At 33.0% G+C, this 18,346-nt stretch overlaps 1 protein-coding gene across 2 annotated transcripts in view; it reads left to right on the top strand.

Annotated features, from left to right (window-relative positions):
- The first annotated feature begins 551 nt into the window (after positions 1–551).
- Positions 552–18,346, top strand: part of LOC129616434 (histone deacetylase 4) — a 174,987-nt gene continuing 157,192 nt past the window's right edge. For both annotated transcript variants that reach the window (XM_055532059.1, XM_055532060.1), the window contains exon 1: positions 552–675. In XM_055532059.1, the coding sequence (XP_055388034.1) occupies positions 642–675 (34 nt within the window). In that variant the 5' untranslated portion in view covers positions 552–641. The remainder of the gene's footprint in view (positions 676–18,346) is intronic.

An 18,346-nucleotide genomic window follows, 5' to 3' on the forward strand; every position in this document is an offset into this window, starting at 1 on the left:
TAGTTGTTCAAATTTACCGTTATCTAAAATCCGTTGTTTCCAAATTTTTGATGTTGTTTTACCTCAAGGCCCCAGGTTGTAGGAGCCTGAAATTTTAGCAGCTTTTAGACAAATAGTATATTTCGTTAGTAGATATACTAACGAAATAGTATATTTCGTTAGTTTTTCCACCTCCTCCCCCTATCAAGTTATCGCTTCTTGTTATTTGTAAAATTAGAATTTTTGATGCCTTATATATCCGAAACCGCAAGGTTTTTTTAAATTTCTATAAACGCAAAAAGCTAACGGTAAATTCCATGACATTAAATATAATTATTTTTGTTAGCTCACGCAATTAACCCTGAAACTCGAGCATTATGTTATTTAAGATATTAAGATAAGATATATTAAGATAAGATAAAAGTATTTGATTGTAATTGCCTAAACGGTATTCTTTCTACTTACTCCTCCTCAAGTACTATATGAATCTGTGTTATGATTATTAATTTTTTTAAGTATATTTTGCATAAGCAGCTACAGTATTAATTGTTATAATTTTTTATCTATTTCCAGGAGTTGGTAATGTTATATAAAATAAAATACATTCCAAAAATAATATTGATAATAATACATTGTGGGAATTCAAAAACAGACAACTCGAAATGGCTAGTCCAGAGGGAAAAGCTGCAATTCATGGTAAGAACTTTTCTTTTGTCTTGTTTTGTTTCATTCTATATTTTTATATTTTTGATGTTAAAGTTTACCCCATTTTATTTGTTTATATTTTAAAAAAAACTGAAATATGTTAGTGGCAATTTATAAATACAAAATATTTAAAGTTCATTTTACTATTTTATAACTAATAAAATTTGTTAAAAATATAAAACATACATTTTAAACCTTTATAAGTAACACACATATCTTTTGCTATTTGAATTAATAACAAATATGAATTATATTTGCTTTATTAATTCAAACTCAGTATTGTTATGTAGTATCATAATTTTCTAAATATTTCAACGATAAATAAATAAAACAAAAAAGAAGAATAACCTTTTCAAGGATTTTCTTGCATCTGCAATTTAAATTGTTTCACTTGCAAACTAAATGGGAATTTGAAAAAAAATAACAATAAAAAATAAAAAAGGTGTAATAGACAAAGATAATAATCAAATCATATGAAATTACTACAAATGAGAAGTAGAGCAGCGAAATAATATTTATGTGATTTTCTATTTTTTTACTATAATTTAATTTGAACAAATCGACATTTTGCCGTTTTACAATTTCAAAAAACATCCGATTTTGCAATAAAAAACTTTTTTTTAAACTTTTTAATTATGATATTGAAAAAAAAATTTATTTTGAGGCTAATTTTCTTTTGTTTATTTATTTAATTATTTATTTATTTATTTTAAATTAAATCAAGGTATTTATAAAAAAATTAGCTAATTCCAAAAAAATCTCTCATTTTTCCTTAAAAAAAATAACAACATTACTTATGAATAGAAATTAAACATACTTAAAAACACTTAAACTAAATTTTATATGCTCAGCAAAAAATTGAACTTGAAAATTTCTTGAAACTTGAAAAACTTGAAAAACTATTAAAGTCAAATATTCTTCATATAGAACATAAAATATAATATTGTAACGATAAAAAAGTAGCAATAATAGAGACCTTACAAGATGTGAAGTTAATATGATTTAAAATTTTTCGTGTAGTCTGGTGTAGGAGAAATAAAATAATGTTCTTTAGCTTTTCACCAACGTTTCGACTAATTTTAAATCTTCATCAGGGCTAAAATTAAAACTTTATATGATAATACTGTTTTTAGAGTATGTCATACATGTCTTATATATATACATTCATTAAGTTATTGAACAAATTTAAATTTTATATTAACATAATTTACTAGATTGTGCATTTTTTCAAGCGAACCGGGTGGGGCAGGAGTATCCCCCGGGCCACCGCAGCCATTCGCGACTTATTGTAGCCTCCCCACGTTCCTTCTACAATATCAACGTTCCAAGTATGTAACCGGAGATATCCCTAAGAGAGTTAGACAGCAGTTCCCGAACATTTAAGAAACTCTGTCCAAAATAATTACGCCGCCGGTGCCGGGCAGTCGCAAGGTACATGAACGGCAGTTTCATCAGCGCCCCCGCAAAATCTGCACTGAACAGAGCCCGATTTCCAAAGGCTATCACAGACTATAGACTATTTGTATACGTCCACACTCTCCGCTACTATTCAACATAGCCCTAGACGAAATAATGCGGAAGTCAACCACCACTCCAAGGGGCATACAATGGTCTTTAACGAGACGCCTGGAGGATTTGGAATACGCAGATGACATCGCTCTGTTGTCCCACACACATTCAGACATGCAAGCAAAATTGAACGAGCTGCATACAAAAGCAGCAGCGGTCGGTCTGAAAACAAATACGAGAAAAACCAAATCACTCCGACTCAACGCAACAAACATTATCCCCATCGTTATAAATACAGCCGCAATACAAGATGTTGTAAAATTCAATTACCTCGACAACGGGAGGGGTCAAAGAAAACGTTGAAAATAGGTTAAAACTTGCCAAGGCGGCATTCGGGAGATTATGGACCATATGGAAATCCTCACACTTATCCAGGAATACAAAACTCAGAATATTCAACACATGTGTGAAGGTGGTCCTGTTGTGTGACTCCGAAACATGGATAGTGAAAAATGAATGTATTCATTTCATGTATTCATAAATAGGAGGTATTCATAAAATGCAGGTATAAATAGGAGCCTAATGATCACCTGTCGTGTATTCTGGCCCAGACGAATCAGCAACAAGACCTCTGTGTTGCTGACAGAAGGGGAGAAAGAACCCCGCCCTGGAAGTTTCTTCTTCCACAGAAGTTCACTAGGTCCCTTAACTGTTCTTCTGGATGGGCACAGTCACCCCGAAGATAGGATGAACATACAACAAACTCTGTCCAACCCACGAGGGATCTTACCTTTACCAACGCAGCTATCTGGTCCTTGGAGTAGTGATCTGAATCTTACGTTAGTCTTTTACTAAACAAGATACAGGCCCTAGCCCTACCTCCAATTGTATTGTCATACAATAGCTGACCTGTTAGGCCCTTAAGCTGATCCTTCACTATGTAAGGTTCTTGGATAAGGACGATTTCGAGGTGATCCTTCACAAATCTATAAGCCAGAGCATCCGTAGATTCCGTTTCGTGCTGTAGATTTATTTGGATGCACATCACAGCCGTATCATTTCTTTCGGCTCTTGCCTATGGGCTGTAGCTCTTTAGGCAAACGCTCAACATGGGACCCCCTGCTCCTTTTGTCTTTCTTGACTTGCGCGCCGGCAAGATTTTCTTTTTCCTTCCCGCCCTCCGTTTTTGCCTTCGCGGGTCCATTACTCTTGAGGTGGAGGCCCCATCTGCTCCAGCTGTAGACCTTGAGCCGTTTCAGGTTCCCCGATGGGCTCAGGCCCTTCCGGCTCCCTTAAACAGCTCTTTATTTCTGCGCCAGGCGTTGGTCTTGTCGGCTCCTTAGAGCCTGCCCTGACGCCAGGACACTGTAGTAATTTTCTTCCTTTCACCCTGACGGTTATTCGGGAGAAATTAAGAAAAAGTCGGAACTCCGCTTTCCATAGATCCTCCAAACCGGAATCGTCTACCCCCCATTTTTTTCTCCATCCATACGGAGCACCCTCCAAGAGCTCATCTTTAGTTTGGGATTTTGCTTCTCTATCCCACCGATGAACCTTTCACTGGAGAGACCGACGGTTGTTTCGTCCTTTGTGACATAGGTAACACAGATGTGCACGTTGTCGCCATCTAGCACAACTATGCTAGAGCCGTCCCAAGGTTTAATCCTGTTGCAGACACTGGTAATTCAATCCCTGGTGTTCCTGTTGTTGCATGTGACGGATATTCATCCGGCTCTTTGCGACGCTGCAGTAAACTGGGAATGCGAGTCGGACCCCTTGTCTATTTCGTCCATGATGGCTGCTTCTATTTTCTCCATCTGGACGTCGGATAGCCTCTCATAGGGGTGCAAATCATGCTACTTTGATTTGCACCACTGGATCAAAGGGACATTTTTCTCAGCATTGCTCTCCATCGACCTCTTCCTCGAAGGTTGTACGTCAGAAGTGTTAGTCTCTGATCTTTCCCTCTTCTGGGCATGGTTGGTTGTAACAACCGTTTCGCAGGCCCTCAGCTTTTACAGGCTTTTCTTTTCGTATTAGCGAGCTTCTTCTGGAGATATACCATCCCTGATGTACGCCGCGGTTTGTCTTTTGGAGGCGCCAAAGAAATATTAAATTTTGTGAGATATATATGTACAATTATACCGATGTTTCTTTACAGTTGGAAGGTAAATGAATATTAGCTTGTGATCCGAAAATGTGCATGCCACTAACAAAAATTGACATATCCATACCGGATATCATCAAAGAAAAAGAGTATAACTTCTTTAATTTAAATATTTCTGAAAATGATAAAGCAATAGTTAGGAGCAATTTATTGAATATTATCACAAACTTTTATAATAACATAGATAAATTAAACAACATCATAAGTGACTATAAAAAAACACAAAAAATTTTTAAAGCAAAACGAAGAATAGCGATAACGGAAATAGCAAGGTGGTCATGTACAAAAATCTGATGTGGTCAGCAGATAAACGACTAGTTAAGTAAAAATGTTCAGAATATTATAAAACTGTCTGTTAAATACTTCTTTCTAATTTTTAAGGCATTAGTAAGTTTATTGTTAACATACCTAGAAATATGTAAATTTGGATCTTAGTAGAGTTTCGCTTTGTGCTGCCGGAATTCCCTGAAATGCTCGCCAGTTTGTTTCGGAAACAACCAGAACCTAAATATCAAATTTCAAGAAATTAGTTCAATCTGTTTCCGTAGAATCGGCCCTCAGATCAGTTTCCGAGCCCTGATCTTTCCAAAAAATTTATATGTTCATTGTTTTAATACGAAGAATTTAAATATTAAATTAAAATGAAATTGGTTGATAATTTCTCTTTACATACGCAAAAATGTATATTTGGCCCGAAGTAAATGTCCAGTTGCTTACACTTGATTTCTTCCAAAAGTTAGAGGTTTCGCGGACGGTCGAATGAAGCTCATATATGAAACTTCAAGTAAATCTGTTGAGTATTTTTTTCATTACGATCAAAAATGTAAAACAGGCCCGCTAAAAAGTGCAATTTTCGAGTCCTGATATATCTCAAAAGTTGCTCAATACGTACCATAGCCGAAATAAACTTACATATAAAATTTCATCAAAATCGGTCAAGCCGAACTTGATGTACGCGTGTACACACAGACAGACTGATCGACAGACCGACAATTGTTTATTTACATTTCCCTTGGAGAAGTGCGTTCCTACGGAAAACTCAGTATGCAAAATTTGTTGCCATCACATCACCTACCTATTGTATTAACAAAATGGTAATGTAATGTTAGAGGAATGAATGAAATAGTAGATGATAATAATATATATAAGATTTTGAATAAGGACCCTACCAACGTTTTTCAAAGCAGAGCAAAAATACTTGTAGAAAACTTATAAAATAGCAAATATATTAATGAGCTAGAATACATTAACATGAAAAAATCGAACTCACTAGCTCCAAAATTATACGGCATGCGAAAAACATAAAAAGAAAATGTGGCTATGAGATCAGTAGTGTAGTGTGTAAACAGTCCAACGTATCAAATTGGGGCATTTTTACACAAAATCTTATATGAACATATAAAAACATTTAAATATAACGTGATTAATTCGAAGGCTCTTGTTCAAATAATAAAAATATCAAATTACCGAAGGATTATATATTAGTTTTGATGTTGTATCGTTATTTCCAAGTATTCCTAAAGAGTTGTTAATTAAAATTATAAAAATACAATGGAGAAGCATTTCAAAATATACTAACTTGACACTGAAATTGTTCTTCGAATTAATAGAATTTGTGTTTGATTCGAGTTATTTTAAATTGAATGGTAAAGTTTACCAACAGCTAGATGGAGCAGCGATGGGTAATCCAGTTAGTCCTTCATTTGCTAATTTAATAATGAATTGCTCAATAATTGCAACCTTTAAAAAATTAAAATTCAAAATCCCTATAATGAAAATATATGTACATGATTTATTCATGGCAATACCGAAAGACAAGGTAGACGTAGTGTTAGAAGCTTTTAATATAAGAAAGAAATATTAAAAAATATTAATTATTCAAAATTTTTCATACTTAAAATAATTAGGGAATACAAAAACAGGGACAATAAAAACAACATACAAGAATCATTCTTCCCAAATTCACACAACAACAAATTTTTAAAATTTCAACATATTCCTGAAATAGCATACAAAATCGAAAAAGTCTTTTAACCATATATGCAAAACAACAAATTCATTTTCTATAACGAAAACGTAGTACACAAACTTTACTTAAAGATAAAGGGAACAAAATGAATCAGTCACACTTAATATATAATTGCCAAGAGTGTGAAGCGTGCAATGTAGGACAAACAAAACAATATCCTAAAAACAGACTAAATCAACATACATATGATTGTAAAATACAAAACATTAACCGGTTGAGTGCGGAGGAGCGCGAAAGCGCTCCGCTTGTTATATGCCAAAACTGCGGGAAGCGCGATAGCTTTATTACTCCTTTTGCTTTATGCCAAAATTCTAGTGATAGCGCTCCTATTTATTGTATCATTTTGGTTACATTAGCGGTATGTACAGTTTTTTCGTATAATATAACATTTTTTTTGTTTTTTTTTTATCGTACAACCATTATTTATATAGTCGCCGCTTTATAGCTCGAAACCAATTGTAAAAGAGGGCTTCATGCGCTTTGTGCAGCAAACCATTCTTGCAAGGAAAATTTGTAAATTTCAATTTTCTAATTGTTTTCAAAGAAGTAAATCAAAGACAATTTAAATGTATAAACCCTATTTCTTATGTTTTTTATTTAAAAATACAATATTTATGATCTAATTATTTAACTACGTTTGTGAATTTTTTTAATATATACCCAAGTACTACCGCATTTTTGGAATATATCCACAAAATTTGTGCCGCACTCAAACCGTTAATAAAACAGATAAAACAGCGCTAGCGCAACATCATTTTAACCATAATCACACTTTTAATTTCAAGGAAATACAAATAATAGACAGGGAGAAAAATTGGTATAAGAGGAATATAAATGAAATGTACACATAGAATTAAACAAAAACAACATAAATTATAAAACAGATACAAATAACTTAAATTCTTTTTATAAATTTATATGTATGAAATTTCAAAAAATTAAAACAAGCTGTAGTCTCAATAGAGTAAGCAATGTAAACAATAAAAACAACAAACAGCTGATTAGTGATATTTTTATTTTTACTATAGTTTAAGTTTTGTAAGAGTCTAGTTTGGTTCCATTTACAATTTGTTTATTTATTTCAATTTTATTTATTTATTTATTTATATGTTATTTAATAAAAAAGAATAACTGACGATTTTTAAAAATTTTATTAAATTCATTTATTAGAGCTACTGGTTAGGAAATTATGTTAAAATCAAATTAAAATTTGTTCAATAACTTAATTTAAGTATACATATAAGAAATGTATAACATATTGTAAAAACATTATTATCATATAAAATTATTATTTTAGCCCTGATGAAGATTTAAAATTAAATCGAAACGTTGTTGAAAAGTTAAAGAACATTGTTTTATTTGTCCTACACCAGGCTACATAAAAAATTTTAAATACTAAAAATAAAGGACGCTACAATTAGAATATCAAAAAAAATTGGGTCAAACCAATGGTTTACAATCTATGTATACCTATCACACTATAAAAATTATTTTCATTCATATACGAAACTATATCTAGGATTGCATATATTTGGCATGATGCATATATGCAGTCTTTGAAATAAAGCAAAAATTAATATAAAAAGGGGTTAACATAATGCTCGATTTTAAGGGTTAATTGTGTGAGTTAAGAAAAATAATTATATATTTTAATTTCATGGAATTTACCTTTAGCTTTTTGCGTTTATAAAAATTTGAAAAAGCTTGCGGTTTCGGAAATATAAGTTGTCAAAAATTCAAATTTTACAAATTTCAAGAGGCGATAACTTAAGAGGGGGTGGAGATGAAAAAAAATTTTCTTCTAACAAAATGAACTATTTGTTAATGTCTAAAAGCTCAAGCTTCTACGCGCTGGGGTCTAGAAGAAAAACGAAATCAAAAATTTGGAAAAAAAGGACTTTTGATAACGGTAAATTTGAACAGCCATTTTGTTTTTCTAAAGGATAACTATAGTATACTGCGCTAGGGGAAGCAAGCCACTGCCTCTCTGCGTTTGAAAGAAGGACATTTTTAAGGTTTTGGGAGGGTATAACTTCTAGAGGGAGGGAGATAGGTAAAAATTTTGTTCTACAGAAATATGTTTCTAGTGAAGATCTATGTACGCATGAAATTTCAGCTTTCTATCTTCAAGAGTGTAGAAGTTTTGTAAACAAAAAAGTGTCCACGGACGGACGGACAGAGTGAAACTAATACGCACTTTTTTCAAAAAAGTTTTTGGAAAAGTGGTAAAAAAAATTACATTGATATTACTGGAAAAAATTACACATCCACGAAAACAAACATCAATGGTGTCTCAATCTACTCAAATCAATTTGTTTTTTAAAAGAATCAAGTTCTTAAATTATATTTTCATATTATACTGAATTTTGAAAGTATTTTGAAACAAATGGATTTATATCTCAACATCAATCTGGGTTCCGAAAAATCCCAGTTACGAGCCACTCGATAGTAACTAACTGGAAGATCATTTTGGATTATAGTAAAGTTGTAGTGTCAGTGTTTGAAACAGAGAGATTTTGTTATTTAAATTTTAAAAATATGGTATTCGTGGAATTGATGAAATGGTTTCAGTCATGAAGTAACAGTTGAAATGTTTTTAGGAGTTCCTGAGGTACAATTTTTTGGAATGATATTACTTTTAAATTACATAAATTGTATGAAAAACGTAGTTGAAGGTGAAAATTTAGCTTTATTTGCTAATGATGCACTTATATATTTTATTTTATTTTATTTTACATGCTTAGCTTAAACATATTACAATATAATATAAATATCAATTTACATATTGAGACTTACAGAAAACTAAAATCTACGAGTATATCAAATCCAAAACAGAAAACAAAAACAAAACAAAAGATTACAAATATTTTAAAATTACAATATGTATATGTATTAGTTAAGTTAGAATCTAGAAAAAGGATGAATTATCTATAAGAAAATAAGTGTTTTTTTATAATGCCGTTTGTTAAAGTTAAATCAAGTATGTTCTTGAACTTGTTACACAGGTTCAACATTCTACTGACAGGTTCGTTTTTCCCATAATTAGTTCTACGGAACGAAAGTATAAAAAAATCAGGAGAACGAGACCTAACATTAAAATTGTTGACGATCTTATTAAAAATATTGGGGGATATCAAATCAGATATCATAAGTTGAAAAATGAATATCACGTCCGCGAGATCACGTTTTAATCATTTAAAGTGCTGGGTCAATCAAGTATAATTCCTATTATCCTTCCTCCTCATAAGGAGGAAGGATAATAGGAATAAATAGGATCGTTCCAAGAAAGGTGGTAAAGCGCTAATTGCAAAAAATTCTTCTGAACCGACTCTATTCTTTTAATAAGAATATTGTAAAAAGGCGACCCAACTTGTAAGGCATATTCAAGATGGGGACGAACCAGAGACAAATTAGAGACTTCAAAATATAGAGGTCACTAAACTCCCTTAACCAGCGTTTAAAAAATTCTAACATAGAGCTTGACTTGCCAACCACATAGTTGTAGTGATTGGCGAATGATAGCTTATTATCAAAGCAAAACCCTAAGTCCATAATTGAGTCAACCCTACTAATAACTTGACCATTTAACGTATAATTTGATATTATTGGCTGTCTCTGTCCGGAATAACACGTTAGCGCGCACTTGCTAGTGTTGATTTTCAAGTTGTTACTAGTGCACCATCTGCAAAACTTATCCAGATCATTTGTAGAGAAACTGCGTCATTTACAGAACGGATCCTCTTGAAAATTTTCATATCATCAGCATAAATTAACACTCCATTTCAATTTAAAACGGACGCTATGTCATTAACAGCGATTATGAAGAGCAATGGACCCATGTGTCTGCGCTGGAGAATTCCAGAACTAGTGACAAGCGGAGACGACACCGATGAAAGATAAAGAACCAACCCAAAGATTGGATTGAAGGATTTTAGATTGGCTTCTCTGGCAGTGTTAAGTTTCTGGGAGTCACGTTTGATAAGGGGCTTACGTGGAGCTCACATCTTGATATCGTAAATAGGCCTGATTTTCCCTTTGGATGTCCAAAGGTCTCTCTGGAATGACTTGTGATCTGGTCCTACGATCATGATAAATGGGAATTTGAAAAAAAATAACAATAAAAAATAAAAAAGGTGTAATAGACAAAGATAATAATCAAATCATATGAAATTACTACAAATGAGAAGTAGAGCAGCGAAATAATATTTATGTGATTTTCTATTTTTTTACTATAATTTAATTTGAACAAATCGACATTTTGCCGTTTTACAATTTCAAAAAACATCCGATTTTGCAATAAAAAACTTTTTTTTAAACTTTTTAATTATGATATTGAAAAAAAAATTTATTTTGAGGCTAATTTTCTTTTGTTTATTTATTTAATTATTTATTTATTTATTTTAAATTAAATCAAGGTATTTATAAAAAAATTAGCTAATTCCAAAAAAATCTCTCATTTTTCCTTAAAAAAAATAACAACATTACTTATGAATAGAAATTAAACATACTTAAAAACACTTAAACTAAATTTTATATGCTCAGCAAAAAATTGAACTTGAAAATTTCTTGAAACTTGAAAAACTTGAAAAACTATTAAAGTCAAATATTCTTCATATAGTATATAAAATATAATATTGTAACGATAAAAAAGTAGCAATAATAGAGACCTTACAAGATGTGAAGTTAATATGATTTAAAATTTTTCGTGTAGTCTGGTGTAGGAGAAATAAAATAATGTTCTTTAGCTTTTCACCAACGTTTCGACTAATTTTAAATCTTCATCAGGGCTAAAATTAAAACTTTATATGATAATACTGTTTTTAGAGTATGTCATACATGTCTTATATATATACATTCATTAAGTTATTGAACAAATTTAAATTTTATATTAACATAATTTACTAGATTGTACATTTTTTCAAGCGAACCGGGTGGGGCAGGAGTATCCCCCGGGCCACCGCAGCCATTCGCGACTTATTGTAGCCTCCCCACGTTCCTTCTACAATATCAACGTTCCAAGTATGTAAACGGAGATATTCCTAAAAGAGTTAGACAGCAGTTCCCGAACTTTTAAGAAACTCTGTCCAAAATAATTACGCCGCCGGTGCCGGGCAGTCGCAAGGTACATGAACGGCAGTTTCATCAGCGCCCCCGCAAAATCTGCACTGAACAGAGCCCGATTTCCAAAGGCTATCACAGGCTACAGACAGTGTTTCCAGATTACCTACATAGACTATTTGTATACGTCCACACTCTCCGCTACTATTCAACATAGCCCTAGACGAAATAATGCGGAAGTCAACCACCACTCCAAGGGGCATACAATGGTCTTTAACGAGACGCCTGGAGGATTTGGAATACGCAGATGATATCGCTCTGTTGTCCCACACACATTCAGACATGCAAGCAAAATTGAACGAGCTGCATACAAAAGCAGCAGCGGTCGGTCTGAAAACAAATACGAGAAAAACCAAATCACTCCGACTCAACGCAACAAACATTATCCCCATCGTTATAAATATAGCCGCAATACAAGATGTTGTAAAATTCAATTACCTCGACAACGGGGGGGGTCAAAGAAAACGTTGAAAATAGGTTAAAACTTGCCAAGGCGGCATTCGGGAGATTATGGACCATATGGAAATCCTCACACTTATCCAGGAATACAAAACTCAGAATATTCAACACATGTGTGAAGGTGGTCCTGTTGTGTGGCTCCGAAACATGGATAGTGAAAAATGAATGTATTCATTTCATGTATTCATAAATAGGAAGTATTCATAAAATGCAGGTATAAATAGGAGCCTAATGATCACCTGTCGTGTATTCTGGCCCAGACGAATCAGCAACAAGACCTCTGTGTTGCTGACAGAAGGGGAGAAAGAACCCCGCCCTGGAAGTTTTTTCTTCCACAGAAGTTCACTAGGTCCCTTAACTGTTCTTCTGGATGGGCACAGTCACCCCGAAGATAGGATGAACATACAACAAACTTTGTCCAACCCACGAGGGATCTTACCTTTACCAACGCAGCTATCTGGTCCTTTGAGTAGTGATCTGAATCTTACGTTAGTCTTTTACTAAACAAGATACAGGCCCTAGCCCTACCTCCAATTGTATTGTCATACAATAGCTGACCTGTTAGGCCCTTAAGCTGATCCTTCACTATGTAAGGTTCTTGGATAAGGACGATTTCGAGGTGATCCTTCACAAATCTATAAGCCAGAGCATCCGTAGATTCCGTTTCGTGCTGTAGATTTATTTGGATGCACATCACAGCCGTATCATTTCTTTCGGATCTTGCCTATGGGCTGTAGCTCTTTAGGCAAACGCTCAACATGGGACCCCCTGCTCCTTTTGTCTTTCTTAACTTGCGCGCCGGCAAGATTTTCTTTTTCCTTCCCGCCCTCCGTTTTTGCCTTCGCAGGTCCATTACTCTTGAGGTGGAGGCCCCATCTGCTCCAGCTGTAGACCTTGGAGCCGTTTCAGGTTCCCCGATGGGCTCAGGCCCTTCCGGCTCCCTTAAACAGCTCTTTATTTCTGCGCCAGGCGTTGGTCTTGTCGGCTCCTTAGGGCCTGCCCTGACGCCAGGACACTGTAGTAATTTTCTTCCTTTCACCCTGACGGTTATTCGGGAGAAATTAAGAAAAAGTCGGAACTCCGCTTTCCATAGATCCTCCAAACCGGAATCGTCTACCCCCCATTTTTTTCTCCATCCATACGGAGCACCCTCCAAGAGCTCATCTTTAGGTTGGGATTTTGCTTCTCTATCCCACCGATGAACCTTTCCCTGGAGAGACCGACGGTTGTTTCGTCCTTTGTGACATAGGTAACACAGATGTGCTATCTGGGAACGTTGTCGCCATCTAGCACAACTATGCTAGAGCCGTCCCAAGGTTTAATCCTGTTGCAGACACTGGTAATTCAATCCCTGGTGTTCCTGTTGTTGCATGTGACGGATATTCATCCGGCTCTTTGCGACGCTGCAGTAAACTGGGAATGCGAGTCGGACCCCTTGTCTATTTCGTCCATGATGGCTGCTTCTATTTTCTCCATCTGGACGTCGGATAGCCTCTCATAGGGGTGCAAATCATGCTACTTTGATTTGCACCACTGGATCAAAGGGACATTTTTCTCAGCATTGCTCTCCATCGACCTCTTCCTCGAAGGTTGTACGTCAGAAGTGTTAGTCTCTGATCTTTCCCTCTTCTGGGCATGGTTGGTTGTAACAACCGTTTCGCAGGCCCTCAGCTTTTACAGGCTTTTCTTTTCGTATTAGCGAGCTTCTTCTGGAGATATACCATCCCTGATGTACGCCGCGGTTTGTCTTTTGGAGGCGCCAAAGAAATATTAAATTTTGTGAGATATATATGTACAATTATACCGATGTTTCTTTACAGTTGGAAGGTAAATGAATATTAGCTTGTGATCCGAAAATGTGCATACCACTAACAAAAATTGACATATCCATACCGGATATCATCAAAGAAAAAGAGTATAACTTCTTTAATTTAAATATTTCTGAAAATGATAAAGCAATAGTTAGGAGCAATTTATTGAATATTATCACAAACTTTTATAATAACATAGATAAATTAAACAACATCATAAGTGACTATAAAAAAACACAAAAAATTTTTAAAGCAAAACGAAGAATAGCGATAACGGAAATAGCAAGGTGGTCATGTACAAAAATCTGATGTGGTCAGCAGATAAACGACTAGTTAAGTAAAACTGTTCAGAATATTATAAAACTGCCTGTTAAATACTTCTTTCTAATTTTTAAGGCATTAGTAAGTTTATTGTTAACATACCTAGAAATATGTAAATTTGGATCTTAGTAGAGTTTCGCTTTGTGCTGCCGGAATTCCCTGAAATGCTCGCCAGTTTGTTTCGGAAACAACCAGAACCTAAATATCAAATTTCAAGAAATTAGTTCAATCTGTTTCCGTAGAATCGGCCCTCAGATCAGTTTCCGAGCCCTGATCTTTCCAAAAAATTTATATGTTCATTGTTTTAATACGAAGAATTTAAATATTAAATTAAAATGAAATTGGTTGATAATTTCTCTTTACATACGCAAAAATGTATATTTGGCTCGAAGTAAATGTCCAGTTGCTTACACTTGATTTCTTCCAAAAGTTAGAGGTTTCGCGGACGGTCGAATGAAGCTCATATATGAAACTTCAAGTAAATCTGTTGAGTATTTTTTTCATTACGATCAAAAATGTAAAACAGGCCCGCTAAAAAGTGCAATTTTCGAGTCCTGATATATCTCAAAAGTTGCTCAATACGTACCATAGCCGAAATAAACTTACATATAAAATTTCATCAAAATCGGTCAAGCCGAACTTGATGTACGCGTGTACACACAGACAGACTGATCGACAGACCGACAATTGTTTATTTACATTTCCCTTGGAGAAGTGCGTTCCTACGGAAAACTCGGTATGCAAAATTTGTTGCCATCACATCACCTACCTATTGTATTAACAAAATGGTAATGTAATGTTAGAGGAATGAATGAAATAGTAGATGATAATAATATATATAAGATTTTGAATAAGGACCCTACCAACGTTTTTCAAAGCAGAGCAAAAATACTTGTAGAAAACTTATAAAATAGCAAATATATTAATGAGCTAGAATACATTAACATGAAAAAATCGAACTCACTAGCTCCAAAATTATACGGCATGCGAAAAACATAAAAAGAAAATGTGGCTATGAGATCAGTAGTGTCGTGTGTAAACAGTCCAACGTATCAAATTGGGGCATTTTTACACAAAATCTTATATGAACATATAAAAACATTTAAATATAACGTGATTAATTCGAAGGCTCTTGTTCAAATAATAAAAATATCAAATTACCGAAGGATTATATATTAGTTTTGATGTTGTATCGTTATTTCCAAGTATTCCTAAAGAGTTGTTAATTAAAATTATAAAAATACAATGGAGAAGCATTTCAAAATATACTAACTTGACACTGAAATTGTTCTTCGAATTAATAGAATTTGTGTTTGATTCGAGTTATTTTAAATTGAATGGTAAAGTTTACCAACAGCTAGATGGAGCAGCGATGGGTAATCCAGTTAGTCCTTCATTTGCTAATTTAATAATGAATTGCTTAATAATTGCAACCTTTAAAAAATTAAAATTCAAAATCCCTATAATGAAAATATATGTACATGATTTATTCATGGCAATACCGAAAGACAAGGTAGACGTAGTGTTAGAAGCTTTTAATATAAGAAAGAAATATTAAAAAATATTAATTATTCAAAATTTTTCATACTTAAAATAATTAGGGAATACAAAAACAGGGACAATAAAAACAACATACAAGAATCATTCTCCCCAAATTCACACAACACCAAATTTTTAAAATTTCAACATATTCCTGAAATAGCATACAAAATCAAAAAAGTCTTTTAACCATATATGCAAAACAACAAATTCATTTTCTATAACGAAAACGTAGTACACAAACTTTACTTAAAGATAAAGGGAACAAAATGAATCAGTCACACTTAATATATAATTGCCAAGAGTGTGAAGCGTGCAATGTAGGACAAACAAAACAATATCCTAAAAACAGACTAAATCAACATACATATGATTGTAAAATACAAAACATTAACCGGTTGAGTGCGTTATATGTTATATATGCTTAGCTAAGTTCACCAAATTTTCACAAATGATTTATTGTAGTAAGTGCCAGAACCCTATTTAAATTGGACATGATCGGGGTACCGGTTCGGGTAGCTGCCATACAACTTCAAAATTTATTTGGCTATATCTCAGAAATTATAAAAGTTATGGTATTGAAATTTCACACAAACGAATATATTAGTAGGGCCAATGTGTCACATAAAAGTCGTTGAAATTACTTGGCTCCTTCTGGTAGCTGCCATACAACTTCAAAATTTATTTGGCTATATCTCAGAAACTATAAAAGTTATGGTATTGAAATTTCACACAAACGAATATATTAGTAGGGCCAATGTGTCACATAAAAGTCGTTGAAATTACTTGGCTCCTTCTGGTACCTGCCATACAACTTCAAAAGTTATTTGGCTATATCTCAGAAACTATAAAAGCTGTGATATTGAAATTTCACACAAGTGAATATATTAGTAGGGCCGATGTGTCTCGTAAAAGTCGTTGAAATTACTTGGCTCCTTCTGGTACCTGCCATACAACTTCAAAAGTTATTTGACTATATCTCAGAAACTATAAAAGCTGTGATATTGAGATTTCACACAAATGAATATATTAGTAGGGCTGATGTGCTTGATAAAATTCGCTAAAATTTCTTGGCTCTTTCTGGTAGCTGCCATACAACATCAATAGTAGTTTGGCACAAACAGTATTTTGAATAACACATAGTACTGAAATTTTCCATAAATTAATATGGTAATACGGCAACTTAAAGTCATAGTCTGCCCCATAGTTAGTTATGGCACATTAGTTATTCGCACATAACAAATTCGTACGGGTATCACAGAGTTGACAAGGTCAACTCTATTTTTTTTCTCGTTTTTATTTAAAAATACAATATTTATGATCTAATTATTTAACTACGTTTGTGAATTTTTTTTTATATATACCCAAGTACTACCGCATTTTTGGAATATATCCACAAAATTTGTGCCGCACTCAAACCGTTAATAAAACAGATAAAACAGCGCTAGCGCAACATCATTTTAACCATAATCACACTTTTAATGTCAAGGAAATACAAATAATAGACAGGGAGAAAAATTGGTATAAGAGGAATATAAATGAAATGTACACATAGAATTAAACAAAAACAACATAAATTATAAAACAGATACAAATAACTTAAATTCTTTTTATAAATTTATATGTATGAAATTTTAAAAAATTAAAACAAGCTGTAGTCTCAATAGAGTAAGCAATGTAAACAATAAAAACAACAAACAGCTGTTTAGTGATATTTTTATTTTTACTATAGTTTAAGTTTTGTAAGAGTCTAGTTTGGTTCCATTTACAATTTGTTTATTTATTTCAATTTTATTTATTTATTTATTTATAAGTTATTTAATAAAAAAGAATAACTGACGATTTTTAAAAATTTTATTAAATTCATTTATTAGAGCTACTGGTTAGGAAATTATGTTAAAATCAAATTAAAATTTGTTCAATAACTTAATTTAAGTATACATATAAGAAATGTATGACATATTGTAAAAACATTATTATCATATAAAATTATTATTTTAGCCCTGATGAAGATTTAAAATTAAATCGAAACGTTGTTGAAAAGTTAAAGAACATTGTTTTATTTGTCCTACACCAGGCTACATAAAAAATTTTAAATACTAAAAATAAAGGACGCTACAATTAGAATATCAAAAAAAATTGGGTCAAACCAATGGTTTACAATCTATGTATACCTATCACACTATAAAAATTATTTTCATTCATATACGAAACTATATCTAGGATTGCATATATTTGGCATGATGCATATATGCAGTCTTTGAAATAAAGCAAAAATTAATATAAAAAGGGGTTAACATAATGCTCGATTTTAAGGGTTAATTGTGTGAGTTAAAAAAAATAATTATATATTTTAATTTCATGGAATTTACCTTTAGCTTTTTGCGTTTATAAAAATTTGAAAAAGCTTGCGGTTTCGGAAATATAAGTTGTCAAAAATTCAAATTTTACAAATTTCAAGAGGCGATAACTTAAGAGGGGGTGGAGATGAAAAAAAATTTTCTTCTAACAAAATGAACTATTTGTTAATGTCTAAAAGCTCAAGCTTCTACGCGCTGGGGTCTAGAAGAAAAACGAAATCAAAAATTTGGAAAAAAGGACTTTTGATAACGGTAAATTTGAACAGGCATTTTGTTTTTCTAAAGTTTAACTATAGTATACTGCGCTAGGGGAAGCAAGCCACTGCCTCTCTGCGTTTGAAAGAAGGAC

The sequence above is a fragment of the Condylostylus longicornis genome, unplaced genomic scaffold (genome assembly GCF_029603195.1).
Source record: "Condylostylus longicornis isolate FDR11 unplaced genomic scaffold, ASM2960319v2 ptg000205l, whole genome shotgun sequence".
In the NCBI taxonomy this organism is placed as follows: domain Eukaryota; kingdom Metazoa; phylum Arthropoda; class Insecta; order Diptera; family Dolichopodidae; genus Condylostylus; species Condylostylus longicornis.